The 27,536-nt window shown below is 39.3% G+C and overlaps 1 protein-coding gene across 1 annotated transcript in view; it reads right to left on the reverse strand.

Moving 5' to 3' along the window:
* IL31RA (interleukin 31 receptor A) overlaps positions 1 to 25,411 on the reverse strand; it is a 56,775-nt gene extending 31,364 nt beyond the window's left edge. Inside the window, exons 1-6 of the mRNA XM_043887915.1 lie at positions 25,330 to 25,411; positions 20,414 to 20,589; positions 19,732 to 19,809; positions 13,610 to 13,727; positions 12,253 to 12,422; positions 5,852 to 6,003 (exon numbers count right to left, since the gene is read on the reverse strand). Of these exons, the coding sequence (XP_043743850.1) occupies positions 5,852 to 6,003; positions 12,253 to 12,422; positions 13,610 to 13,727; positions 19,732 to 19,786 (495 nt within the window). The 5' untranslated portion in view covers positions 19,787 to 19,809; positions 20,414 to 20,589; positions 25,330 to 25,411. The remainder of the gene's footprint in view (positions 1 to 5,851; positions 6,004 to 12,252; positions 12,423 to 13,609; positions 13,728 to 19,731; positions 19,810 to 20,413; positions 20,590 to 25,329) is intronic.
* Between the last annotated feature and the right edge of the window lie 2,125 nt (positions 25,412 to 27,536).

A 27,536-nucleotide genomic window follows, 5' to 3' on the forward strand; every position in this document is an offset into this window, starting at 1 on the left:
GCAGAACTAGGATCAGAGCACAGATTCCCTCAAGCCCAGACTCTTTCCTTTTATTCAAACTTCCCATTTCAAATGATTGGTCTCTGGGTGATCAGTCAAGTTGCTAAAGATCTCAGTATCCTAGATACATAAGTTCATTTTGACACTCTCTCAATGTGCAGAATAGGGAGAGGCAAATAAACTACCTCCCCTTTCTAGACCTGTTTCCTTGTTAGTAAATGAGCGTGTTGCTTTCTATAAAGCCCCTCTGGACTTAACTCTCCTCAAGAAAGTAGAAATTCAGCTATGTCTTACTGAGCATGATCATTGTTGCTGCAACATGAACTTTTAGCTGTAGGTTTATATAACTTTATATTGAGCTTATTAATGAAAATAAACTGTACTTACAGACATGACTACTTTCTGAGGATGCACACTAGCCCATAGAATCTGGCAAGAATAGGAAGTCCTGATATCGCTTATGTGTACAACAACAACTGCAAAAATAGGTACACAATTATAGGTGCTGGCCCTAAAGGAAATTGGGGCAAAATCAGGATGTGTCTATGTGGCCAACAGCTGAGCATCCCAGCTGCAGGTGGACGGTTCTGAACTCCCAGGCTAGTGAGATGGCATCAGAGCAAGGAAGCAGCATCCAGGCCTGAGGGCAATTTTGGGGCTGAGCCCCAGGTTCCCTGAGCACATTCCTGCAAAAGCCCCTGGAGACGTTGCAGTGGTAGAACAGGGCTGCTGGGAACATATCTTGGGGCAATTCATCATCTCTGGGGAAGTAGCCTCCCCAACCAACCTCAGTTATGGGGCTCAGTTAAAACCAGATTAAGACCTTTGGGAGAAGGTCAACCACATGGTACTCTCCATGAGTAAATTGTAAATCAAAATAAAAACAGTATTAATACATAAAACACATGTAAGGAAGTCTAATGACATTCTATTTTACTTTTCATGCTTTTTAAAATACATAATATTCTTATTCTATTTTTAATTTCTCAAAATTTTCCTCCTGTTTTGCTAGTACCCTCAGCATATGCTTGGTCTCTTGTTGGGTCTCCTCACAATCAGAAAGCTCTCTTTACTGTACCTGTGCAAACCTGTTCTTCCCAGACCCAGCCTCAGGGCAGTAAAAAATGCAGTTAAAGTTCCAAAGAGTGCTCCTCTAAGACTTCTTTACTGTGGCTTTTTTCCAGGCTATATGGCTTTGGTCCTCAGTGGATCCAAGACCAATTGATCCTCCATATACAGGCTTAAATCTAAAAATCCCCTAACTCAGAACAAGCAATGGACTCCTACCAAAACACTAATTAACCACCAGTTTTGTTTCTAGCAACCTATATTTTGTGCCAAGTCCTAGCTTATCCCAAGTGTTTATATCTTAAGAGATGAGTCAGAAATTTTGGAGCAGAGCCTAAATCAAATTCTTAAAACAGTCTTGAAATCCTTTGGTAGAGTGTTCACATGGTTCCCTTTTATAAAAGTAGAAACCCTTTACACTACGGCCATGGGAGGGTGGTTTGGAGGCTAAAGTATGGTCAAATGAATGACTGAACTTGGCGTCACAAAACCTGAGCTCAACTCTGTAACTTACAAATCTTGGACAGATGACCGAAGTGCTCTACATTGCAATTTGCTACTGCTACTGCTAAGTCACTTCAGTTGTGTCCGACTCTGTGCGACCCCATAGACGGCACCCCGCCAGGCTCCCCCATCCCTGGGATTCTCCAGGTAAGAATACTGGAGTGGGTTGCCATTTCCTTCTCCAATGCATTGCAGTTTACTAATCTGTAATAACAATGGGGCTTCCCTGGTGGCTCAGTGGTAAAGAATTCACCTGTAAATGCAGGAGATGTGGGTTTGATTCCTGTGTCAGGAAGATCCCCAGAAGAAGGAAATAGCAACTCATTCCAGTATTCTTGCCTGAGAAATCCCAAGGAGGAGGAGCCTGGTGGTCTACAGTCCATGGGGTCACAAAGAGTCGGACACAACTTACTGACTAAACAACAACAAGAAGAAGAAGAATAGTGATATCTTATTTATAGGAGGGGTTTCCCAGGTGGCTCAGTGGTAAAGAATCAACCTTCCAATGGAGGAGACACAGTTTCAATCCCTGGGTTGGGAAGATCTCCTGGAGAAGGAATTAGTAAACCACACTAGTATTCTTGCTTATGTTTTCCCAGTAGTCACATACGGATGTGAGAATTGGACCATAAAGAAGGCTGAGCACTGAAGAATTGATGCTTTCGAACTGTGGTGCTGGAGAAGACTCTTGAGAGTTCATTGGACAGCAAGGAGATCAAACCAGTCAATCTGAAAGAAAATCAACCCTGAATATTCACTGGAAGGACTGATACTGAAGCTGAAGCTCCAGTACTTTGGCCACCTGATGTGAAAAGCCTATTCATTGGAAAAAATCCTGATGCTGGGACAGACTGAGGACAGGAGGAGAAGGGGTGACAGGGGATGAGATGGTTGGATGGCATCACCGACTCAGTGGACATGTGTTTGAGCAAACTCTGGGAGATAGTGAAGAACCAGGAACCCTGGCGTGCTGCAGTCCCATGGGGTTGGAGAAAGTCAGGCACGACAGAGCGAATGAACAACAACATTCTTGCCTGGGAAATCCCATGGAAAGAGAAGCCGAGCAGACTATGGTCCATGGGATTGCAAAGAGTCAGACACAACTTATTAACTAAACAACAACAATTTATAGGGTATTTGCAAGGATTAAGTAGCTTGGAATATAAAAAAGCACTCTGTAACCCATATATTGTGTGCATGGGTGCTCAGTCACTCAGTCATATTTGACTCTTTGCAATCCCATGGACTGTAGCCCACCAAACTCCTCTGTCCATGGGATTATCACAGCAGGAATCTTGGAGTGGGTTGCCGTTATCTCCTCCAGGGGATCTTTCCAACCCAGGAATTGAAAACAAGTCTCCTGCAGTTCCTGCATTGGCAAGTAGGATTCTTTACCATTGAGCCACTTGGGAAGCAAACCCATATATTAGCATCACACAAATATGAGTCTTGTTATATGAACATATTGGGATTTTGGAATTGGTTTTTATATGGTTTAGTTTAACTAAACATTTGTTGAGCACATATGGCAGGCAATGAGAATACTAAGATGAAAATCAAGGTCTCTGTGTTTGAGGAACTTATCATCAAATATGAGGAGAGGTGAGTTTAAGTGACTAGGTGAAGTGCAATGACAGAGGAGGAGTACCTATCTCAGACTCCCAGAAGAAAATATGTCAGACCAGAGTTCTGAGAGATGAGTGACTCTAGCAAGGTTTAGGCCAAGAGGAGAGGTACAAAGCATAGAGCTGTTCTAGGCAGAAGCACAGAATAATGAAATGACATGACACAAGGGAAACGCAATTCAGAACTACTAGAGAAGCAAGAGCAAGATGGAAGATGAGTTTGGAGGGCTTGATAGGGGCCAGGCCTTGGAGGGTTAAGAATTTAGACCTTTTTCCGTTGACAATGGGATGAGAACCATCCAGGGAAGACTGGATTGGTTTAGTTGGATTTAGAACTGATTAGACTTGGTTGTGTTTGAGAACTGAAAGGAGAGAGATTCTGGTTGTACATTCCACTCTCCTTCCCACTTTCTCCAGGTTAGCAGGAGGAAGGACCTCTTCCTTCCAAGGGATTGGAAGGAAGGAGGCAAAGATGAGTACAGATGCAGGTAAGTTTTTCAAAGAGGTGGGATACAGGATGCTAGGGATTGAAGTAATTTGCATGTGTTGCCCTCACTTAGTATTCTAAATGGTTTAGTAATTTTCCAGAGGAATATAGCTCCTGGCTTCTATTTCTTGTTGGATTTTGCAAAGTAGTCACAGGACTCTGGGATCAGACAAAAGAAACCAAGAGTTGCTAGACAGTAGATCACACAGAAGTTCCTCAGATTCACTGAGCCCATGTTATGTGGTATGAAGATGAGCTTATGTTGTGCTGGGGAGTGCCCTACTTAGGGGTTCCTTTCTGGGTTCCAGAAACTACCAGTCAGTGAGTCTTATGTTCATATAGTCAGTTCTAGGAGAATGGATCCAGAGTTGGCACAGAAAAGAAGCTGAGAGGAAGAGTGAACTCATTATTTCTCTTGACTTGAATATAAGACAAGTGAAACTTAACCAGTTTTCTTTTCTGCAAGAATTCTAGTCTGGTGGAGGATGCAATAGATATAGTACCATGGCTTCAGAAAGGAAAAAGTCTAGTGATGGCCTCATGGCCAAGATGAAAAAAGCAGGCTGAATGATTGTGGTGGTCTTCTATATTCAAAGAGGCTTGAGTAAATGAGCTTCTTTTAGCACAAAGGAGAGGCTGATGTCTTCGGATGGGCTCCGATGTAGTCATTCTTTTTGATCAATGATTAGATGAAGGTATAAAAATGTTATCAAATCTGAAGATATTTAAAAAAATTAGAAAGTAAAAAGTTAACTCTAAGGTTTATTGAAAAGTTAGAAAGTAGAAAATTAACTACAAGCTTCGGGTAATAGAATAAAGATTCTCAATAGGCCAAAATGATGGATAAGACCAACCTGAAGAAATTCAATAGGAATAAATAAAACATCAGTATTTTAGGTTAAAAAGGGATAAGTTATAAGACAGTGGAAATGTTCTTACTAGAAAATCTTTTGTGTGTTGGGGGGGAAGTCTTAAAGATTTAAATGATTTAATTGGCTGGAAGCTAAGAGTCAATAATGTAAGTTGGTTAGAAATAGAAAGTTGATATAATATCAGACTGCATTATGGAAATATGATAATTATTTCTGAATTTTGAGGTAAGAAAATATTTCTCAAGATGCAAAAGACAATAAATATAAAGGAAAAGCTTGATAAAATTTGACAGTATTCATATTAAGAAGTTCTGTTCCTCTAAAGTTACCATTAAGAAAGTGAAAAGGCAAGCTGCATAGTAAGAGATGTTTACAAGACACATAAATAATAAAAGACTCATAAACAGAATATGTAAGTAACTCCTATAAGTCAATTAAAAAATCAGATCTTCCAACAGAAAAAAAGTGTGCAAAAGGCTTAAATCAATACTTCACAAAGAAGGATTCCAAGTGGCCAATAAATACATGAAAAGACATACAATCTCATTAAAAGTCAGGTAAATGCAAATCAAAGCCATAATTCCATTGTGTACATGCAACAGAAGACTACATTGGAATAAAAATGTATAAACTCAAGCACTGTAAAACATGAATGGATCTTAAAAGCACAATATTGAGAGAGAGGAGTCAAACATAAAGAAAATACAAAGTATGTGGATTCCATTTATATACCATCTCAAACTACATTGTTTAGGGATGCAGGACTACATGGTAATACCATAATAAAAAGCAAAGAAGCAATGACCATGAAAATTAGGATAATCATTAGTTCTAAAGGCAGGAGGAGTGTGTCATCAGAAAAAGGTAGGCAGGGGGCTATCACATGCTATTTTTTATATCAGTGGTTTTTACATGCACACTGACTTAATAATAATTTGTTAAATGCAATATTTATATTTTGTTCACTTTTCTAAATATGTGTTATAGATCACAAAGTTTAGAACAATTTAAAAGGAAATTCCCAAGCTATAGACTCTCAAGAACAAACGTAGCTAGACACAAAACAGGATGAAATGCAAAAATAAATTTCTCACTTTTTTGTATGCCCCTATGTTCAGAATGCAAGATGCATATAGTAAAACACTTTTCCAATCTAAAAGGCCCAAATGGGAAACTGGGGAGAAAAATATTCACTATTGTCTATCTTCTATTTTAAATGTAGAAAATAGAAAAAATGATTCCAGATCAACAAACATCAATAATTCTCTGAGAAACATTATAGTGGCATAACTTACCCAGTGGGTACTATTTACTGCTCTGAATCGAAGTGTATAATTTAAAGTAGATGACTTAGGTGCCAACACAGGCTGTGTCCATTTTATTTGAACCATTTTTTTGAGGCCCAAAACTGGTTTCACACTGGAAATCTTAGGAGGCTCGATTTTAGCTGAAAATAAAAATCATACAGTTCTTGTATTTGCACAAAGACCAGAAAGTGCTAATAACATCCAGCCAGAATCGCAAAGGAAATGATGGTGCATATTTAGTGATTTAGTGTATGCACAAGGCTTTAGGAAAGCAGGGCAAAAAGAATGCTGCCACCTCCCATTCCTTCAAAAGAGAATGTCCAGTGAGGAGAGGCTATATTTCTGCGATTTTTTTTTTTTTTTTTTACAAATCAGCCTTTTACTGACTGGTTGAGATATTTTGTCAAACAGAAGGGAGGTAAAAAGAAACTCCATGACCAGAGAATGGGTTGTTCCTCTTGTCTATTGTCCCCATCTCTCTTTCTTTGACCCCCAGGATGAAGAAGTGCCCAGTAGAAAGTACCTCTTATCTCCCCTGAACACTACAAACATTCTCACCCTATATCTCTCCTTGAAAATGTGTGTGTGTGTGGCGGGGGGGGGGGTTATAAAAGTAATATAGGCTCATTTCAAAAATTATTTATTTAAATGTATTTATTTGGTTGTGCCAGGTCTAAGTTGCAGCATGAGAACTCATAATTGTAGCTTGTAGGATCTAGTTCCCTGTTCAGGGATCGAACCCACGCTCCCTGTATTGGAAGGCGGAGCCTTGACCACTGGACCATCAGGGAAGTCCTCCCCAAATTTTTTAGATATAGAAAAACTACAAAGAAAAACGTAGTCAACCATAATTCTATCAACCAGCATGCGTGCTAAGTTGCTTCAGTCATGTCTGACTCTTTGTGACCCCATGGACTGTAGCCCACCAGGCTCCTCTGTCCATGGGATTCCCCAGGCAAGAGTACTGGAGTGGGTTGCCATGTCCTCCTTGCCATCAACCAGAGATCATCCTGATTAGCATTTTGGTGTATTTCCAGGCTTTTTCCTATACAAGAATTTGTATTTTTTTAAAACAAAATTGATGTTATGCTAAATAAATCTTTTGTCTTTTTGAAAAACATTATGAAATCAGCAAACATCCCTTTGCATTAAAATTTTTCAAAACATGTATTCAAAGCTTCATAATATTCTCTTACAGAGGAACAGAATTTGACACTTTCTCTATTAGTGTACATAGTGTTTCTAATTCCTCTTTTTAAAGCCCCTCTGAGAACAGAAGAGACTTGATCACAAGGCCTTGGATTAACACTTGGCACTTAGCAGATTTCAGATATTTGTTAAGTGAACACATAAGTGGATAATAGTTGTATCCTTGTCCACATCTCTCATGGCTTCCTTAGATCCTCTAGGACAGAAGGATTCAATTAAAAGGTATAAACATTTTGGGGCTTACCAGGTGGTTCAGTGGTAAAGAACCCACCTGCCAGTGCAGATGTGGGTTTGATCCCTGGGTTGGGAAGATCCCTTGCAGAAGGAAAGGGCAACCCACTCCAGCATTCTTGCCTGGAGAATCCCATGGACAGAGGAGCCTGGCAGGCTAGAGTCCATGGGGTTGCAAAAGAGCTGGACATGACTTAGTGACTAAACAACAACAACATAAACATTTTTAGGGCTACTTTCCACAAAATGTCGTTTTGCTTTCCAAAATAGCTACAGTAATTGCAGTGTATATATATAGCACAATTTCTTTATTCATGACTCTTGGTGGTGGGCATTTAGGCTGTTTCTATATCTTGGCTATTGTGAATAATATTGCAATGAACATGGAAATGCAAGTATTTCTTTAAGATCCTAATAAGATCCTATTTAGATAATACCAGAATTGGAATTGCTGGTAGTTGTATTTTTAATTTGGTAGTTGTAGTTTTTAATTTGGTAGTTGTATTTTTAACATGGTAGTTGTAGTTTTAATTTTTTTTTGAACTTTCATACTGTTTTCCATCAATTTACATTATTGCTAAAGTAATATATGTTCATTTTAAGAAAGTAAAGATAATAATAAAATAAAAGTATGTGTTTAAGAAGTTAAAAACCTTGCCCCTTTCAGGCCCATCGTCAAGAGGTAGAGCCAATGTTAGCAGTGTGATGTAAGCCTTCCAAAGGAAGTTCCTAAAAATGTTTTTAAAAGAAACCCAAGTCAAAACACTTCACAAAAAGAAAACCTGAGGCCCAGATACCTACACTGCTGAGATGTACCAGAGGTTTAAAGACAAATTACCACTGATCTTTCAGTTCAGTTCAGTTCAGATCAGTCACTCAGTTGTGTCCGACTCTTTGCGATCCCATGAACCACGGGACGCCAGGCCTCCCTGTCCATCTCCAACTCCTGGAGTTTGCCCAGACTCATGTCCATTGAGTCGGTGATGCCATCCAGCCATCTCAGCTTCTGTCATCCCCTTCTCCTCCTGCCCTCAATCCTTCCCAGCAAGAGGGTCTTTTCAAATGACTTAGCTCTTCTCATCAGGTGGCCAAAGTATTGGAGTTTCAGCTTCAACATCAGTCCTTCCAATGAACACCCAGGATTGATTTCCTTTAGGATGGACTGGTTGGATCTCCTTGCAGTCCAAGGGACTTTCAAGAGTCTTCTCCAACACCACAGTTTAAAAGCATCAGTTCTTCTGCACTCAGCTTTCTTTATAGTTCAACTCTCACATCCATACATGACTACTGGAAAAACCACGCCTTGACTAAATGGACCTTTGTTGGCAAAGTAATGGCTCTGCTTTTTAATATGCTGTCTAGGCTGGTCATAACTTTCCTTCCAAGGAGCAAGTGTCTTTTGATTTCATGGCTGCAATCATCATCTGCAGTGATTTGGGAGACCCCAAATAAAGTCAGCACTGTTTCCACTGTTTCCCCATCTATTTGCCATGAAGTGATGGGACCGGATGTCATGATCTTAGTTTTCTGAATGTTGAGCTTTAAGCCAACTTTTTCACTCTCCTCTTTCACTTTCATCAAGAGTCTCTTTAGTTCTTCTTCACTTTCTACCATAAGGGTGGTGTCATCTGCATATCTGAGGTTATTGATATTTCTCCCAGCAATCTTGATTCCAGCTTGTGCTTCTTCCAGCCCAGTGTTTCTCATGATGTATTCTGCATATAAGTTAAATAAGCAGGGTGACAATATACAGCCTTGACATACTCCTTTTCCTATTTGGAACCAGTCTGTTATTCCAGGTCCAGTTCTAACTGTTGCTTCCTGACCTGCATACAAGTTTCTCAAGAGGCAGGTCAGGTGGTCTGGTATTCCCATCTCTTTCAGAATTTTCCACAGTTTATTCTGACCCACACAGTCAAAGACTTTGGCATAGTCAATAAAGCAGAAATGGCACTCTCTTCCTTTTTCTGGCACTCTCTTCCTTTTTCGATGATCCATTGGATGTTGGCAATTTGATCTCGGGTTCCTCTGGCTTTTCTAAAACCAGCTTGAACATCTGGAAGTTCACGGTTCATGTTTTGCTGAAGCCTGGCTTGGAGAATTTTGAGCATTACTTTGCTAGCATGTGAGATGAGTGCAATTGTGCGGTAGTTTGACCATTCTTTGGCATTGCCTTTCTTTGGGATTGGAATGAAAACTGACCTTTTCCAGTCCTGTGGCCACTGCTGAGTTTTCCAAATGTGCTGGCATATTGAGTGCAGCACTTTCACAGCATCATCTTTCAGGATTTGAAATAGCTCAACTGGAATTCTATCACCTCCACTAGCTTTGTTCATAGTGATGCTTCCTAAGGCCCACTTGACTTCACATTCCAGGATGTCTGGCTCTAGGTGAGTGATTACACCATCATGATTATCTGGGTCATGAAAATCTTTTTTGTACAGTTATTCTGTGTATTCTTGCCACCTCTTCTTAATATCTTCTGCTTCTGTTAGGTCCATACCATTTCTGTCCTTTATTGTGCCCTTCTTTGCATGAAATGTTCCCTTGGTATCTCTAATTTTCCTGAAGAGATCTCTAGACTTTCCCATTCTATTGTTTTCCTCTATTTCTTTGCATTGATCACTGAGGAAGGCTTTCTTATCTCTCCTTGCTATTCTTTGGAACTCTGCATTCAAATGGGTATATCTTTCCTTTTCTCCTTTGCTTTTCACTTCTCTTCTTTACACAACTATTCGAAGGCCTCCTCAGACAGCCATTTTGCTCTTTTCATTTCTTTTTCTTGCGGATGGTCTTGATCCCTGTAACTTTTGCAAAAAACAGGACCAGGAAACACTTTCCAACTCACTCTATGAGGCCAGTATTTCCATGATGCCAAAAACAGACAAATATATCACAAGAAAAGAAAGCAACAGACCAATATCCCCTATGAAGATAGAAAAAGTCCTCAACAAAAAAACTATCAATCCAAATTCAGCAACGTATAGAAAGCATTGTACACTTACAACCATGTGAGATTTATTTCAGGAATATAAAGTTTGTTAATTTTGCTTAAAAATTAACTCAGAAAGGATCATAGAACTAAATGTAAGAGCTAAAGCTATAGTCTTTAAAAGAAAACAGAGTAGAAATCTTTGTGACCTCAGGTTTGGCACTAGTTTATTCGTTCTGACTCCTGAGCACAAGCAATAAAGGAAAAAATAGATAAATTATAATAAAATCATCAAAATTAAATCATGTTTTAGTTTCAAAGGACATCATTAAGAAATTGAAAATGTAACCCACAGGAAGAAAGAAAATATGTGCAAAACATATCTTATAAGGAGCTGACACCCAGAATATATAAAGAACTCGAACTTCCCTGGCAATCCAGTGATTAGGACTCACTCTCCCACTGCAGGGGGCTCAGGCTGATCCCTAGTAGGGGAACTGAGATCTCACATGCTGCAAAGCACTGCTCCTTGCAACAAGAACTCTTAAAACTGAACAATAAAAAGACAACGTAATTGTAAAATCAGCAAATACATGGATTAACATTTTTCCAGAGAAGATGTACAAATGGCCAATTAGCACATGAAAAGATGCTCGGTATCATTCATTATTTGGTAAGTGCAAATCACAACAGTGAGGTATGATGTAATACCCATCGGGGAAATTCCCTAATACCTACTAGGATGGTTATGATAAAAAAAAAGTGCAATAACTAGTGTTGGTGAGGATATGGAGAAGCTAGTAACTTTATAAATTGCTGGTGGGAATGTGAAATGATACAGCCATTTTGGTAAAATATGGCAGTTCCTCAAAAAGTTAAAGACTGAGTTATACGACCCAGCAATTTCATTATGTATATATCTAAGAGAATTGAAGCCTATATCCACACAAAAATTTGTACACAAATATTTATAATTGCAGCATTCATAACCAAAAAGTGGAAACAACTCAAATGTCTATCAACCAACGTGTGGTTAAACATAATGTGATATATCCCTACGATGGATTATTATTCAGCTATAAAAAGGAATAAATGCTACAAGATGGATTGAACCTTTAAAACATTATGCTGTGAAAGAAATAAGATACAAGGACTATACTGTATCATCACATTTATATGAATTTTCAAAAATAAGTAAATCCATAAAGACATAAAAATAGATTAGTGACTGCCAGAGACCAAGGGGAAGGTGGAATTAAGGATTTCTGCTAATGGGCATGAAGTTTCTTTGAGGGGTGATGAAAAGTTTCTGGAACTAGATCCTGATGATATTTGTATAACTTTGTGAATATGATTTTTAAAAACTGGTGAATTGCCATTTTTAAACGGTGAATCGTTGGAGTGGGAGATGGGATGGAGGTTCAATAGGGAGGGGACATATGTATACCTATGGCTGATTCATGTTGAGGTATGGCAAAAACCAACGCAATATTGTAAAGCAATTATCCTCCAGTTAAAAATAAATAAATTAACAAAAAAGGTGAATCTAATCACATGTGAATTATATCTCACAAATGATATTATTTTAAAATTAAACAGTAAAAATTACTCTTTGAAAAAGAATTTAAAAGGTAACAACCAGTGAGATATTTTTTAAAATAAGAGTTTTACTTTCTCCTACAGGAGCAATAATGTTTTGAGGGAGAAACACTGTTTCTTCTAATATAATTTATGGTACAAACTGCAAAAGAAAATCAAGGACCAGCAAAATGTTTCTTCTCATTCTTTTTTTTTTTTTTTTTTGGTCAATTCCTCCTTCCTTCCTTTCGTCTTCTCTCTGACCCTCCCTCTCTTTTCCTTCTTCAAAAGAAGACAAATTTTCCATATATCCATAACATACACCTACTATATGCTTGAGCTGTGAATCTACTTTTTAGTTCACAGATATCTCTTTTAAAAAAAAAGAAGAGGGCATATTTTAATAAAAAAGTACATAAGAATATAAAGTGACACTTACTTATGGTATATAAGTCCCAATATGTTACATCAGATTTAATTATACCGTATGCATTTTGAGCCTCCACTTGAATAATGTAAATATCTGGTGGTGTTAATCTTGAATAAAAAGAGCATGAAGAGCCATTTTCACTTGTAGAATTACAAGTATCATTTTCATGTAAATAATACCTTTGAAGGAAAAAATGATTCAGCATTAGTTTAGTACAGCAGATTAGAAACATAAGCATATTTAATATATTAAGCATGTATTTGGTAGCTTCCTTCTGGGTCTCTCTTGAGAACTGTATAGTCCAGAAACTGATGTTTATCTCTCCAGATTCCTTCCTCACCTTCGAGGAGAGAGAAAAGTTACCATGGATACCTCCCTGGGAATCTTGTAAGTCCATCAAAAGTTACAGTCATATAACATATTTCCTATTGGTAAGAAATAATGAATAGGCTCTTGAAAATCTCAGATTCTAATCTTGAGAACTGATTCTTAAAAGAAAAAAGTAAAAAGAATTTGTTAAATAAATTACAGTAGATACATAAATAGAATTTAAAATGATGGTTTTTAATACAATTATATTTATTGATAGGGAAAGATGCCTGGTACTCTATTAATGGTGAAAAAAAGCAAGATGCATATTATATAAATAATGATTACATTAATATGAACTTACATATTTACATAACTCTTCTTAAAGGTGTCTAGAAAGGCCTTCATCAAAATGTTAAAAATTGTTACCTTTGGTGGTGGGATTTTGGGTGATTTTTTATACTCTTCATATTTTTCAGATTGAATTTTTTGCCACTGGTGTACACTGTTTTCAGAAAACTCATTACAATTATTTTCTTAGATAGATAACTTAAACCCTATCAAGCTATAACTTAATGAAAACAATACACATATTGGTAGGAATCAAGTAGGTGGGTATTGCTATAGTCCTCTAGGGACTATGTGGGAGATGAAACAGGCTGAGACCAGAAGAGGGGGCCCACTTTGTAAGGATTTGTAAAGGCAGGGGTGAGGGAGCAGAGACTGAACATACAGAAATATAGAATCATGGAATTTTGAAAGCAGAAAGGATCTCAGGGTTTTCCATGGTTATCATAGAGTGCAAAAAATGGCCAACAGGGTAATGTTGCGTCATGGTTATACAAGCATCCTCCCTACCCTCTTAGCTGTAGATCCTATCAGTATGGTTGCAAATAACCAAGATATCACCCCAGCCACCAGATGCAAATAATGGTTATCTAGAAGCTATAATTGAGAAAACATTGTACTGTCTAAGCGACTTGAGTCATGAGTTAAAGTGGGAACCTCTGCCTCCTCCCCTTACTCCCCCTGACAGCACACAAGCTCCCATACTCACAGAGTTCTCCTGACTGTGTATGATACAAAATCACCTTCTTTCTCTGGACTCCAGGTGCAAGTAAAATTTTTCCTATAGTAGAAGACGCAAGAAATGTTCTCAGGCTTAGTTGGCAGGTCTAGAAAAAGACACAAACACAGTAAATTTAGTGCATGATAAATATTGCCAGCATTGAAGAGTTTGATGAAAACAGATTAATCAAAAGCTGAACTTCTTGGTAAGCTCCTAGGTATAATAGGTTCTCCTTATCAGGGCCATGGAAGCAATCTAACTCCATCTCTGCAGTTACTCCCTTTAAACAGCTAGATTTTTACTTAAAAAACACTTCTTATATTTTTATTCAAGGAAGTTCCTACCAGATAAGAGGTAAAAAGTCCATCACTTGTAGCAAGTAAAATATTGGAGCAGGGGAGTGAAGGTAAGATGGAGCAAAGAACTCAGATATCAGCGTTCTTGGTGCAACAGTACAAATACGCATGGGTGTGAAGAACCGAGGTCATTTGGGCTGGTGGCCTATTTCACCAGGCATAGGAAGTCTAGTTGGAGCCTCGTGTACCACTCAGCACCAACTCCAGCACAATATGGAAGTCCTAAACTGCAGAGCGTGACTTGGTGAAGATCTTCACGTAAGCTCTGAACAGGTAAGAGTAGCAAGCAGGGATTCAGAAGTCCCCAGTATCGCAGGGTGAGGAACTGGGGGTGGGTATAGATGTGTGGGGTTGGTCCAGGCCTGGGATTCAGAAGAGATCAGGCACATTCAGGGTGATATGGCTGTAGATCAGGCCTGGGATTCAGATGAAGAGGCTTCTGTGCACAGGGGGATGTCAAGACCACAGGCAAACATCTGGGGCATGAACTTCAGGAGTGGGTTTGGCAATGATACCCCAAAGCCCACGCAAAGCTGGCTGCCTGGCAGCAGAGAGTGGAGAAGGGATAAGACCCCAGCAGACCGTCCAGAGGAAAACAAAGACTTGCTCACACAGATTTAAAAACCAGGACTCCGAAGTTACGTAAACCCTATCATATACTGAGACACCACCCTAGGCAGGAGTAGGGGACAGGCAGAAACTCTGGAACTGCACACAGTTACCCCAGAGAGACTGAATCAGCTGAAAAACACTATAAATCAGGAGAAACTGAGACAATGCTAACAAATGTAAGTGCTGCCCATGTTGTTCCCTTCCTCGGGCTTGCCTGGCTTTCCAGGGGAGCAGGGACTTTTTGAAAACTGATTAGCTTAATCATAGAAGATAAGGATACTATAAAATATATCTGCATATCTGACTAATGTATACTTTTCAACTCTTCCAGAGGTAACACCTTCTAATAGGAAGTCAGTGATAAACGGTTTCAGAATAGGTTGTATTCACTGCTTAGATTTGGGACTTTCGGGATTTGTATATTCATTCATGGGCTTCCCTGGTGGTTCAGATGGTTAAGAATCTGCCTGCAATGTGGGAGACTGTGGTCTAAGAAATGAGAATTGTCCACATAGGTAAAGCAGCCCCTGGGAGTGCCAAACAAGAGTGAAGGAGAGCAAGGGGCCTTCATGTCATGTCCACATTTCCAGCTTTTTCCTGAGAAGCCTTCCTCTGCGTCCTGCAGATGAGCCTGATCCTGACAACATCCACTAGTCAGTAGTTAAGTCAATGACTTTCTATCTGTGCTACTTGCATGCTGAAAACCATGAAAAAGCTGGTGATCTCCAAGTCCAACTGCTTAAAGGACCAAAGTTAACTGACCTGAACCAAATAATACTACATGTTAAGTGGAGATCAGAAGGTAGACCAATTAGCTCAGTAATTCCTCAGAGAGCCCACATAGCTTGAAAACCCTCCTTCAGGAATCCTCAGGAGAGCAAGCAGAATATTAACAGATACACACTTCACAACTGTCAGTGGGACAGGCAAAATTCTCCAAGAGGGTGAGCCAAGGGTTAGCCAACAATGTCCCCAGGGGAACGGCTTTCACACTGACTGACTCACTCTCTGGCTCAGAGATATTGGCTGGATATGTTTGTGTGTACATGTGGGTCTGTCTTTAGTCCTCTAGCCAAGTTCCTTACAAATAGTCATCCAAAGCTAGCCTGCCCTCCACCTCCATTTTACTCATACCAGCACATGAACTCTTAGCAGGATTTCAAAGTTGATCATTGGCTGGAAAACAAAGAAATAAGATGCCTTTCCCTGTCTCCTCAGAACAGTGTTTAGTTTTGCACCATTCTCATTATGGCCCCCTACAGTCACATTTTATTTCCACCTTCGTTCTCAGTCTGTCTTGCACAGGCTGATTCCAACGATAGCCACCAAAAAAACCAGTGTAGAAATAGATGGACAGAGCAGCCTCAGACACGCCTGAGGTGACTTAGCATAGCACAGCACAGGAATAGATCCTTGTGGATCTGAACATATTCCTATCGAACCATGGTCAACTCTGGTCTTTACTATTCTTCCTTGAACATCTCTCTTTAGCTCTTTCAGAAGCTTTGATTAAATCTATAAAAACCATAAGTCAGAGGGGAATCCAACCTCTGGTTACCAGAACCATCAGTGTCCTCAGATATCAGAAGAGGAAGGAGTTGTAAAAATGGTTTTCCTCTTCTCCTGAGCTTTTTTTAAGGAGCTACATTTGTTTTACCCTCACTGTTTGGTACATGGCAAGACAGAAATATTTTTGCAGAGGCCACTTGATATTGGTGTAGAGAAGGAAAAAATTCTGCTTCCTTTTACTCTCCTAGGTTCTCCAGCCAGGACCCTGTAAAATCAGACTGACAAAAGACAGGTTAATAAGAGAAACCATTATATTAATGCATGCAGTGAAATTACACAGGCAAAAACTCAATAAAGAGTAACTTAAAGAGGTGGTTAGAACTTGGGCTGATACAGCATCTTAAGACAAAACCAATAAATCTGCAGAGAACTGACAGGGCAAAGGAAAACAAACTTAGGCTTTCAAGGGTGGCAAACTGTGAGAAGGTAAATATATGTGAGACACTAATGGAGCAGGGTTTACATGTGCAGATCCATCCTGGCACTGATTTTCTGTCTTCCTCATGGTCATAAAACTCCTCCGGGAGAGGAGATTTATAGCAGTCCTCACTTTTCAGAAGTTTCTTCTTTTAAACAAATAAAAGAAGTTTCACAAAGACTTCACTTCTGCATCTCTTGATTCTCATTTGACTCCGAATCAAAATAAATCCTTATGGACAAAGTGGTATATTTTGGGTTGGCATAGTCTGATCCCCTATGTTGGTGTTACAGAAGAGATTTATGATAAATAAAATGAATGCCCAGGAACATTTCCAGTGCTCATCAGTATTTCCCCTTCCTGGACATACGGGAAGATTTTATTTCCTTGCTTCCTTGGGCATAGCAACATGACTTCTTTGGCCCCTGATATGAGAGGAGACTAAAGCACTGGTACATTATTATCCTTTCTCTCCTCCCTCTGCCCTGCACACCCTGCAAATCCATGTTGAGATGATGAGTCTTAGGCTGGTACAGCCTCCATCAGTCTAGGTCCATACTTACCAGTGATGGGCATACAGACTTTGTTGTCTTAAGCACTAAGATTTTAGGCTTGTTTATTTTCATGGCATAAACAGCTTTCCCTGTCTCATGTGAAAAATAGCTTGCTTGAAAATCCAAGATTTTAGGACTTGGGGGAGGAATTCATTTAAGAGTAATTTTCCCTCTTCTTCTCTTTGTTATGTCCTCATGACATTCTAACTCTGCATATGATCTCAGGGCACTGTAGATTTGTTTTATCACAAATGAGGGTGTCAAGGGGAATTGGAATAAAAAGGAAAACCAGATCAACAAACAGTTTCATTTTTGCTTTCTTTCTTTACTTAGACTTATTACTTACAGCCTCAGTTATCTGGTGTGGATCCCATATGTCTGAATTGCCCTAACTTATGTAACTGCCAGTGAGTAGCAAGGCTGATACATCTGTTGTCCTGCCTATTTGTTGGCAACTAGTGTGCCTATTTTAAGTCTTATTCAACTTACCTCTAATTAGAATATAAATTCTTCATCAAAAGACTGTCACAAACATTATATAATTGTGATAGACAATGAAGGGCATTTTACCTCTGTTCTATTTTTCAAAAAACTCCAAGAGTACTCACGGTACTCTTCAGGACTGCCACAGTCATGAGAAAAAAGGGAAGACTAAAGAGCTTTCATCCACCAGAAGAGACTAAGCAGACATGACAATTCAGTGCAATATGCTACCCTGAATTGGATCCCAGAATAGAAAGAGAACATTAAGGAAAAACTGGTGAAATCAAATAAAGTCTGGAATGTACTTAATAATCATGTGCTAATATCAGTTTCTTTGTTTTAGCAAGCATACGATGCTATTATAAAATACTAGCAATAAGGGAAACTGGATGAAGGGCATATAAGAATTCTCTGTACTATCTTCACAATTTTTGTGTAAATTTAAAACTACAACAGAATGTTTATTTTTTACACATGGACAACTGAGGGCTACATTTGCCCCTCACACACATGTATCCTTCCACATGTTAAGAAAAAGCATATAAACATGTTGCTACATTTCTAGAAATAACTATTTCCTCTATTTTTAGAAATAAGCAGAAATATTCAGAATTTTCCTCTAAGAAGGACCAGGAGAATGTTCTGCTCTTGCTTATCAGCAAATTTCCTACATGCAAAAAGAACATTTTTCAAAATTAAAAAGATCTTCTCAATCTCCCTTCTTCCCCTCTATGCTCATATCTCTTTGGTGTCTTTGCAAAGTTAAGTTTTGTTGTGAACAATGCCTTGAAATAAAAGAAGGGCAAGGCTGAGACCGAAGGAAAAATTGTCTAGAAGGGAAGTAGTGTGGAAACTGGAATCAGTTATACAGGAAATGGTATTAATGAAAGGTAGTAAGAGAAGACTGAGATACAAGACCGAGATACAAGTTGAGAGGAAAGGTGTCATGATGCTTATAAGCAGAACTTTAAATTGAACAGTTGGAAGCAATTGGGGATTTCTGAGATGGCTGAAAGAGACAGAGACACAAGCCCTACCTGCCTGTACTGTCTCCAAAGCTCTGGAGTGTCCACAAGTATAAGCCCAGGGACCTGCAAGGTGGGCCAGGTATGCCAGAGGTCTAGAAGACATTCTCATTATCTCTGGATCACAACTGCCTTCTGGGTGACCTCTGATGATGATAAGTTACGGACTGAATTGTGTCTCTCCCCACAAATCTCATATGTTGAAGCCCTACCCTCTCTCTGCTCTGCATTTGGAAACAGGGCATATAAGGATGTATTAACTAAAATAGGGCCTTTACAGTGTATCCTAATTCTATCTGACTGGTGTCCTTATAAGAGGAGATTAAGATACACAGAGGGATGACCATGTGAAGAGGCAGCAAGATGATGGTCATCTACAAGTCAAGGAGAGAGGTATCAGAGAAAATCAACTCTGCAGACACCTTGACCTTGGACTTCCAGTCTCCAAAATGGTGAGAAAATAAACTTCTGTTGTTTAGGCTATCCAGTCTGTGGTATTTTGTTATAGAGCAGCCTGACCAGACTAATAATTATACTACATGCCTTTTCTACATTCCTAGTGTTCAGTCACCATTTCTTTTAATCTGGTCTTATCTTTTTTAACATAATATGTGATCTAAGTAATACATCTTAAATCTACAAGGTATTATATGGCCTTTAGGCCCATAGTTTTGAGTTGGACCATTGTAGAAACATGTTGCTTCATTTCCCTTTATACCCTTGAAATTTATCGCAAATAGTGTGAAAATGTATATATGTTTTTGTGTGTGTATCCTACATGAACCAATGCACACTTAACACAGGAATCACCAAGATAATCACCTACTATTACTCTAAAACAGTGAATCTTTACTTTCAAAGGGCCATATCTCCCTTTGAAAATATGATAGATCATCTTGTCAAACTTGCACATGCATAAGTATATATCAACACACACATACAACCCCACACAAATTCAGGGAGTTCACAAATCCCCCATTGTTCATCCATGAACGCCCATGTTCAGGTGCCCCTTGGTTCTCAAGTTAACAACTCTTATCCAAAAAAGGCAAAAAGAATCACATAATCCATAAAAGGGCACAGGCTGACCTACCTGCCAGGCCAAATCTGCAGATTAGAGGGAGCGTCCACAGTGTCCAGGCCCACATTGTTCCCAAATAATGCAGGGAGGCTGAAAAGAGAACAGAGAATATCATCAGTCAAGAGTTAGTTGTTTCCTGTCTCTCCTCAACAGTTCTGTTTCTAGTGACAAGCAGATTCTGGGAATTTTGAGGAAAGGTATTTTATTTTATATATTTTGTATTACATTCTGTTTTGTTATATTTATTTGGCTAGCATCACATAGATCCCTCTGTGATTATTCCATTACCCCAGTCAATTATTTTGTCCACAGTCAATTCTACTATATAATACAAAAAGTACACCAGCCAGCAAGATTACACTCCAGAAAGACAGTACTGTCCTCCAGTCTCTGCCTCAGTTGCTGACCGCTCCAGCTAAACAAGGCATCTCGTCATTTCCCAAAAGCACCATGCAATTTCACATCTCCATGCTTTGTCCATGTGGTTCCTTCTGTCTAGAATGTCCTTTCTTTCCTATTCCTGACAAAGTGATCCATCTTTCCAGACTCAGCTCAGAGCCAGCCTTCTCCAAAGCACCTTCCCTGAGCTCCCAGATGGACTCGGCCCGCCGGTCGGTCAGCCTTTGCGCCCCAGCCGCCCTCCACGCCTTCTGTATTGTGCACGCAGCACACAGAACGGTGTTTAGTAGATTACCTGCTGGCTTCTCTACAGATAGGGAGCTGCTGAAGAGTGGAGCTTCTCTCGCTGTGAAGCCTGAGTGTGGAAGGCAGTGCCTGGTACCTGGTAGACATTCACTATTGTTTGCGGAATAATTAGAATAAAAAGGCTGCTGGCGCCTCACGTCATTCCAGATGAGATGGTGAGATAGTCTAAGGATTAAAGCAAATGTAAAGGCAATATCTCACTTTCAGAAAGAAATAAATGATGCTACATTTTCAGCTGACATACCATTATGGGGGGAAAAGGAGACTTTTCAGCAAAATAAATCATTTTAGGAAAAGTTGAATGCAGCATTTCTGGACAAAAACCACAGGGATAACGTTTTCTCACACACAAACCAGTTGAAACACCTAACTAGCTGAAAGTGCCTAAGGCAAAATAAAGCAGAGTGAGAACTTGGATCCATAGTCATAGAAATACCATTATGAAACAACAAAAGACTGGTTACATAACAGCAATAGTTAATGCTTGTTACTCAAGAGCTGTGGCTAATCTCTCCAAAAACATTTTGATTTAAATGAGTATAAAATTTATGAAGTTTTTAAATTTTTCATTGAAGAATAAAAGTGTTCTTTGAAAATTAATTATAACAGCAATAGATTTTTTTTTTTTTGGCCTTGAATAGAATTTTTTCTTTCTTTCTTTCTTTTTTTTTTTTTTTTGCCCTGAAGCATGTGGGATCTTGCTCCTCTGACCAGAGACAGAATCCATGCCCTCTGCAATGGAAGCTCAGAGTCCTAACCATTGGAACACCAGGGAATTCCCAGTAATAGCACTTTTTAACATCCAACTATTCACAATGTCTTAATTTTCTCAGGTTCTTAGCCAAAAAGCATGCCTTTACAAGTTCTAAAAGCATACTGGCAAGTGAGGGAGGCCCAGTCATGAAGACACTATTCAAGACATGATGGTGACAGTCTCAATGATTGAATAAATAAGCAATTATAAGTGCTAAAGCTCAAATTGTTATTCCAACACAGGCTTTTGCATTTTAAAATCTTATCAATATTAAATATTGAATATTTTGTACTTAAATATTTTAATTAATTTTAATTATTGCTTCTTTGCTTTACAGTGAGAATACTCACTTATTATTTGTGAATTTTTAAAGCCTTAACAAAAAACAGCAGTACTAACAGTACTAAATTATACCCAGAGACAAAGCTGTAGAAGAGAAAAGGGTTGAGAACCACTGATCTACTTGCAGCAACAGAAGCACAGATAGTAATAGCAAATGTCACCTGATAAGTGCTGTAATTACCATAGTGCAAGGAGAGCACAGAATGTGCAAAGAGAGGGAAGAGCTGATGACTGGGGAAGTCAATAAGCTTTGCTAGAATGACAATGCCCTAACACCTGTTTGTCCTCCAGGGCGTTTTCCACTTCCCCTCACACACCAGAGAACTACCACTCATGACTGCTTATTGGTAGTAAAAGTGGACAAATGTGAGGTACCTCCCAGGAACTTAGAAATAAGTTCAACTGAGAGTGCAACTAGCAAAATGCGTGCACAGAAGTGATTCTAGTTAACTGTGGGAGTAAACCAATAATGTATTTGTAAAATGGCATTTGAAAAACTTGAGTTCACTCTGAACTTCTTCCAAGGAAGCCTGGGTGTACACTCAAGATAGTTGGATCTGGAAAATTAACACTGTCATTTAGTTGCAGGAATTTATTCAACTAAATGTATCCTAAATGGAAGGAGACTATGGAAATGGAAAGGAGAGGTCACAGAAAAAAAGTTGGCAGTGTTCATCGGTGTTCATTGGGCTTCCCTGATAGCTCAGGGGTAAAGAATCTGCCAGCAACACAGGAGATGCAGTTTCGGTCCCTGGGTCAGGAAGATCCCCTGGAAGAGGAAATGGCAACCCACTCCAGTATTCTTGTCTGGAGAATCCCATGGACAGAGGAGCCTGGCAGGCTGCAGTCCATGAGGTCACAAAGAGTCGGACACAACTGACTAAGTATCCATGGGAGGAAATTATGAAGTTTTCCATTGCTGGAGTGACACACAGTTGACCTTGAGTAATGCCAAAGTTAGGAGCACAGGCTCTCCACACAGTCAGAAATCCACTCACATAACTTCTGTCCATACGCCCAGTTCCTCCCCATCTGAGGTTCTGTAACCTTGGATTCAACCAATCACAAACAGTGTAGTACGACAGTATTTACTATTGAAAACAAGACACACAGTTAAAATCCATGTTGTTCAAGGGTCAGCTGTACTCCATAACAGGACAATCATTAGACTTCACCACAGCCTTGATGAAAGATACCTCAAACCCCAAAATTTCCATGATTGCTCTGATTCTGTGAGGCCATTTCTGATTATTAATAATTTAGCAAAAGTTCAAATCCTGAACAAAGGATGTAAGTCTTCTAGTAATTAGAAAAGACTACCCTCCTCTGTTTAAACATACCGGTCTCATGAAGTCTTACATGCGGTAATCAGCCTCCCCAAATCTGAGCAATTCTGGGTGCAGCAAGACTGTGGGCTACAGAAAATTCACGAAGATTATCCTGAGCTCTTAAGGAGAACCATTAAACCATTACCTTCATTGCCTGACTTATCAGCACTAACTTTTAAAATGCAGCAGCTTTGAATAACTGTCTCCACTAAGGAGGCACTTCCTAGGAAATATACACCTTCTCATTAGTGGTGCCTGATTTGAATACAATAGGAGCTCTGGAATTCTCAAACAACACTATGAATATTCCATGCTGAACCAAAGGACTCAGAACATAATGTGATGCCATTTGAGTTATTTTTAGTGACTTATCTTTAAAGTAGTAGCTACTGTTAGGAGTACAATGACTGGGAGTGAAACCAACCAATTATTGCTGACTACAGCAGTGGCTGGAGACAAGAAAACAAAGGAAGAGACTCTGCTCTTGCCAGCTGATGTTAAACTATCCCTTCCTCTCCACATTCTATCTCTTATCACCCAAGCAGAAGCAATAGCACGGCTGTTTTCCTCTCTAGCAATCTCCCATTACACACACACAAACACCTCCACCACCCCACACACAGGCTGTTCTTTGGAGCTTCAGTTCCCACTCAAGGCTGTGTCCTGGAGGCTGTTTTACCTGATTTCGCCTGCACACAAATATATCACTATATGACCCTGCTTTCATTCATTCATTCATTCATACATTTACTCAGTTAATGTGTGCTGATACCCATTCTGTGCCACAAACTGCAGAGTATGGAATTGAGTTTTTAAAGGATGGACAAAGAAGTAAATTCTAGGGATAGTAACATACTTTTAGGTTGAATTATACAAAATTGCTATTTTCATAAGTCTAAAACAGTCAAATATTGGCAATTTCAGCCCAGTAAACTAACTGTATCTTCCTTTTGGGTGAGGAAATGCTTATGCACCTTATCAAGATGAGATTAAGAGCTGTCAGCATGGTGACTAATATGTTAATATTAGTTAATAATACTGTACTGTATATTTGAAAGTTGCTATGGCAGTAGACCTTAAAAGCTCTCATCACAACAGAAAAGATTTGTAACCATGTATGGGCTTCCCTTGTGGCTCAGCTGGTAAAGAATCCGCCTGCAATGTGGGAAACCGGGGTTCGATCCCTAGGTTGGGAAGATCCCCTGGAGAAGGGAACAGCTACCCACTCCAGTATTCTGGCCTGGAGAATTCCGTCTGTGGTGTATCAAAGAGTCGGACACAACTGAGCAACTTTCACTTTCATGGCAGTAGACCTTAAAGGCTCTCATCACAAGAGAAAAGTTTTGTAACTATGTATGGCGGTATGTGTGCATGCTAAGTTGCTTCAGTTGAGGCCGACTCTGCGACCCTGTGGACTGGGGCCTGCCAGGCTCCTCTATCCATGGGGATTCTCCAGGCAAGAATATTGGGTTGCCGCACCCTCCTCCAGGGGATCTTCCCAACCGAGGGATCGAACCCACATCCCTTACATCTCCTGTATTGGCTGGCATGTTCTTTACCATTAGTGCCACCACATATGTTACCTTAACTAGACTTAATGTGGTGATCATGTCACACTGCATACAGATATTCAATCATTATGTTGTATACTTGAAACTAATAAGTTAATTATATCTCAATTACTTTTAAGAAGAGTTATCAGGAAACTGCATTCAGTTTCAGAGTATAAACCCATTTGAGGTTCAGGCTGCTTTCACACAATGAATACTTTGACAGCCAGCAGCAAGATTGGCAAAAACACAAGTATGATGCGATAGTAAGAGTCTACAAAGTCCTAATTGCATTACATAAATTTCATCTGTCCTTCCTAAAATCCCTGCAGAGTTGGTATTATTACCCCTACTTTACAGATATGGAAGCTGTGGCTCACAGTGTCACATAATCAGTCCAAAACTCTCATAGTTTGTAAGTGACTTCAGTTTCATTTTCAGTTCAGTCACTCAGTCGTGTCCGACTCTTTGCGACCCCCTGGCTGGATTCAAACTGATGCTTGTCTTATTCTAAAGCCTAGATTCTCTCCATCAAAATCAAGCAGTAGTTAGTAGTGGTTTACTCTCCCTCAGTCCTCCTGCCACAAAATGCCATTACACACAGGGATTTTCTTCTGAATCTCCTAGGTCTAATTTTCTACAGCCTCAAGTTCCCAGAAAGATAAATCTTTAACATTCCTATATTTTCCCCAGCCCCTGATTGCTGTCCTCCACCATCTCCCACCCTAGCACCAGCATTTTAAAAAGATTTACTGCCAGAAGATTATATTCCTTGTAAACATCAATAACCAGTCTAACTACAGAGTAAGTCATGCAGTGAGTTCTGACCGATAACTTTATTGAAGAAAGCAGAAATAAACTCTCATATAATAGAAGAAGGGACCAAATCTGCAAATGTTTGCATTATCAGGTTCTGTGGCCTGATACTCACCTTCCTGTGTGGGGTGGTATCCCACAGAGGTTCTGCTGTTTGAAAAGATCCACATCAAAGGTGCTCTGTCTTCCGCAGCACAAATGAGAGCAAGGAGAGTGGTTTGTAATTTATCAACACAGTTATGCAAGTGTTTCCTCTCTGGTCCAAGGGCTTTTCCTTTGCTTTTAAGCCCAGCCCAAGCCAGGGTGGCACTTACCCACTTATGCTGGGAAATGGACTGCATTATTGTAACTTTAAAAAAGTCTGCTTCTGTGAGACCACTCAACTTTACAGGAAAAAGTGCCATCTGAAAGTGCCATAAACAACTAAAAGGAATGACCAAATTTAAAATGTTCTATACAGGAAGTCCTTACAAATGCAGGTGGTAATGGGTGAAATGCTAAGAGTATGTTTAGCTTCAGAAATATATTATCATGCAATGATCTTTAAATGAAGAAGGAGATGGAGAGAAAATAATGGTAGCTAACTTGAAAAGAGATTTATAATTCCTAAGCATGTGTTGGGTTGGCCAAAAAGTTCATTTGGGTTTTTCATCCAGTATTGCGGAAAAACAAACATTTTGACCAACCCAATATTAAGTATACTAAACTGGGGGGCTGGAAGCCAGCTAAATTACTAATTAAGTGACTTAATATAATAAATATATATGGAGATCTTACTACATGTCAAGCATAGTACTACAAACTTGAAATTATCTCAATCTTCACAACAATTCTATGAAATCAGCAATATTTTTCCTCTCATCTTATAGATAACGATACAGAGGCCAGAAAGAGATACTTGTCCAAATCAAGTAGTAGAGCCAGGAACTGAACCAAGACAGCCTGACTCTCAGTATCCTATAAATCAAAGGTTAAATCTGATGGTTTCTGGGATCACTTTAGGCATTACAATTTTATCTTTTTGTAATTGACAAAATCATAAAGTCTACGGAACTGTCTATGGAAAAAATGATGCAAAAGGAAAGAAACCTAAGCTTTAAAACAAGATATGCTCTCCAGCTGAATATGTTTTTTTATTTAGTAATTTTTAAAAACTGATTAGTTATTCGTTTATGGCTGTGCTGGCTCTTTGTTGCTGCATGGGCGTTCTCCAGTTGTGATGAGAAGGGGCTAGTCCTTCTGGCAGGGTGCAGTCTTCTTACTGCAGTGGCTTCTCTTATTGCAGAGCAAAGGCGCTTGGGCTTCAGTAGCTGAAGCATGCAGGCTCAGGAGTTGCAGCTTATGGGCTAAGTTGCTCTGAGGTATGTGGAATCTTTCTGGATCATAGATCAAACCCATGTCCCTTGCATTGGCAGTGTTCCTATCCACTGTGCCACCAGGGACGTCCCCATATAGGTCTTAATTTATTTCCCATCTTCCTTAGTCAATGTTCTACTAAGTAGGAAAGTTTAGCAGAAGTAAGGAGGAGAAAGTTTTTTTTTTTTTACCTAGTAAACTATGAGGTACTAAAAAAAATACCATTATAATGTACTATCTAGGACAGGTACATTTTTGCACAAAAATAGCAGTTCTTTAATTTATTCAGCAAATACTTAGTAAACTTATTATACATATAACACCTGACTAATGATGTTATACAATAAAATTCTGGCTCCATGGTTGATTGGATATATACATTTCTCTCTGCTCTATCAGATAACTCCATGAAAATTACGGTAAAGGTAGAGGAAAGCTACAAAGTCACACAAAACAAAACAAATGGGAGAAGAGACAACAAAACACGGCAATAAGAGAGGTCAAAAAGCTTTGGAGTATGAGAAGTGAGTCAAGCGGCAGCGGGATTAAGAAACATGAGAAAGTTGAAACCTAAAAACACCTAAAAAGGCCACCAAGAAGCAAGATTTGTGCCATGAATCTCATAATTTCAGAAGATGAGATACTACGGGGGCACAATCCATCCTCATTATCCATAGATTCATATTTGCAAATTCACCAACTCTCTAAAATTCACTGTGTCCCCAAAATCAGTCCTTGAGCTGTGTCATGGTCATTCACAGACATAAGCAGTGGCAAGAAGCATGCATTCCATGCTGAGGTTGAATAAGTAAAACTGCTCTTGTACTGTACAAACTTTCTTTTCATGATCTGTTCAGTGCCACAGTTTTCGGATTTTTGTGTGCTTTTTGATGGTGATTTTGCCATTTAAAATGGCCCTCAAGCATAGTGCTGAAGAGCTGTCTAGCGGTCCTAAGGAGAAGCTTG

This window comes from Cervus elaphus, chromosome 25, assembly GCF_910594005.1.
Source record: "Cervus elaphus chromosome 25, mCerEla1.1, whole genome shotgun sequence".
In the NCBI taxonomy this organism is placed as follows: Eukaryota; Metazoa; Chordata; class Mammalia; order Artiodactyla; family Cervidae; genus Cervus; species Cervus elaphus.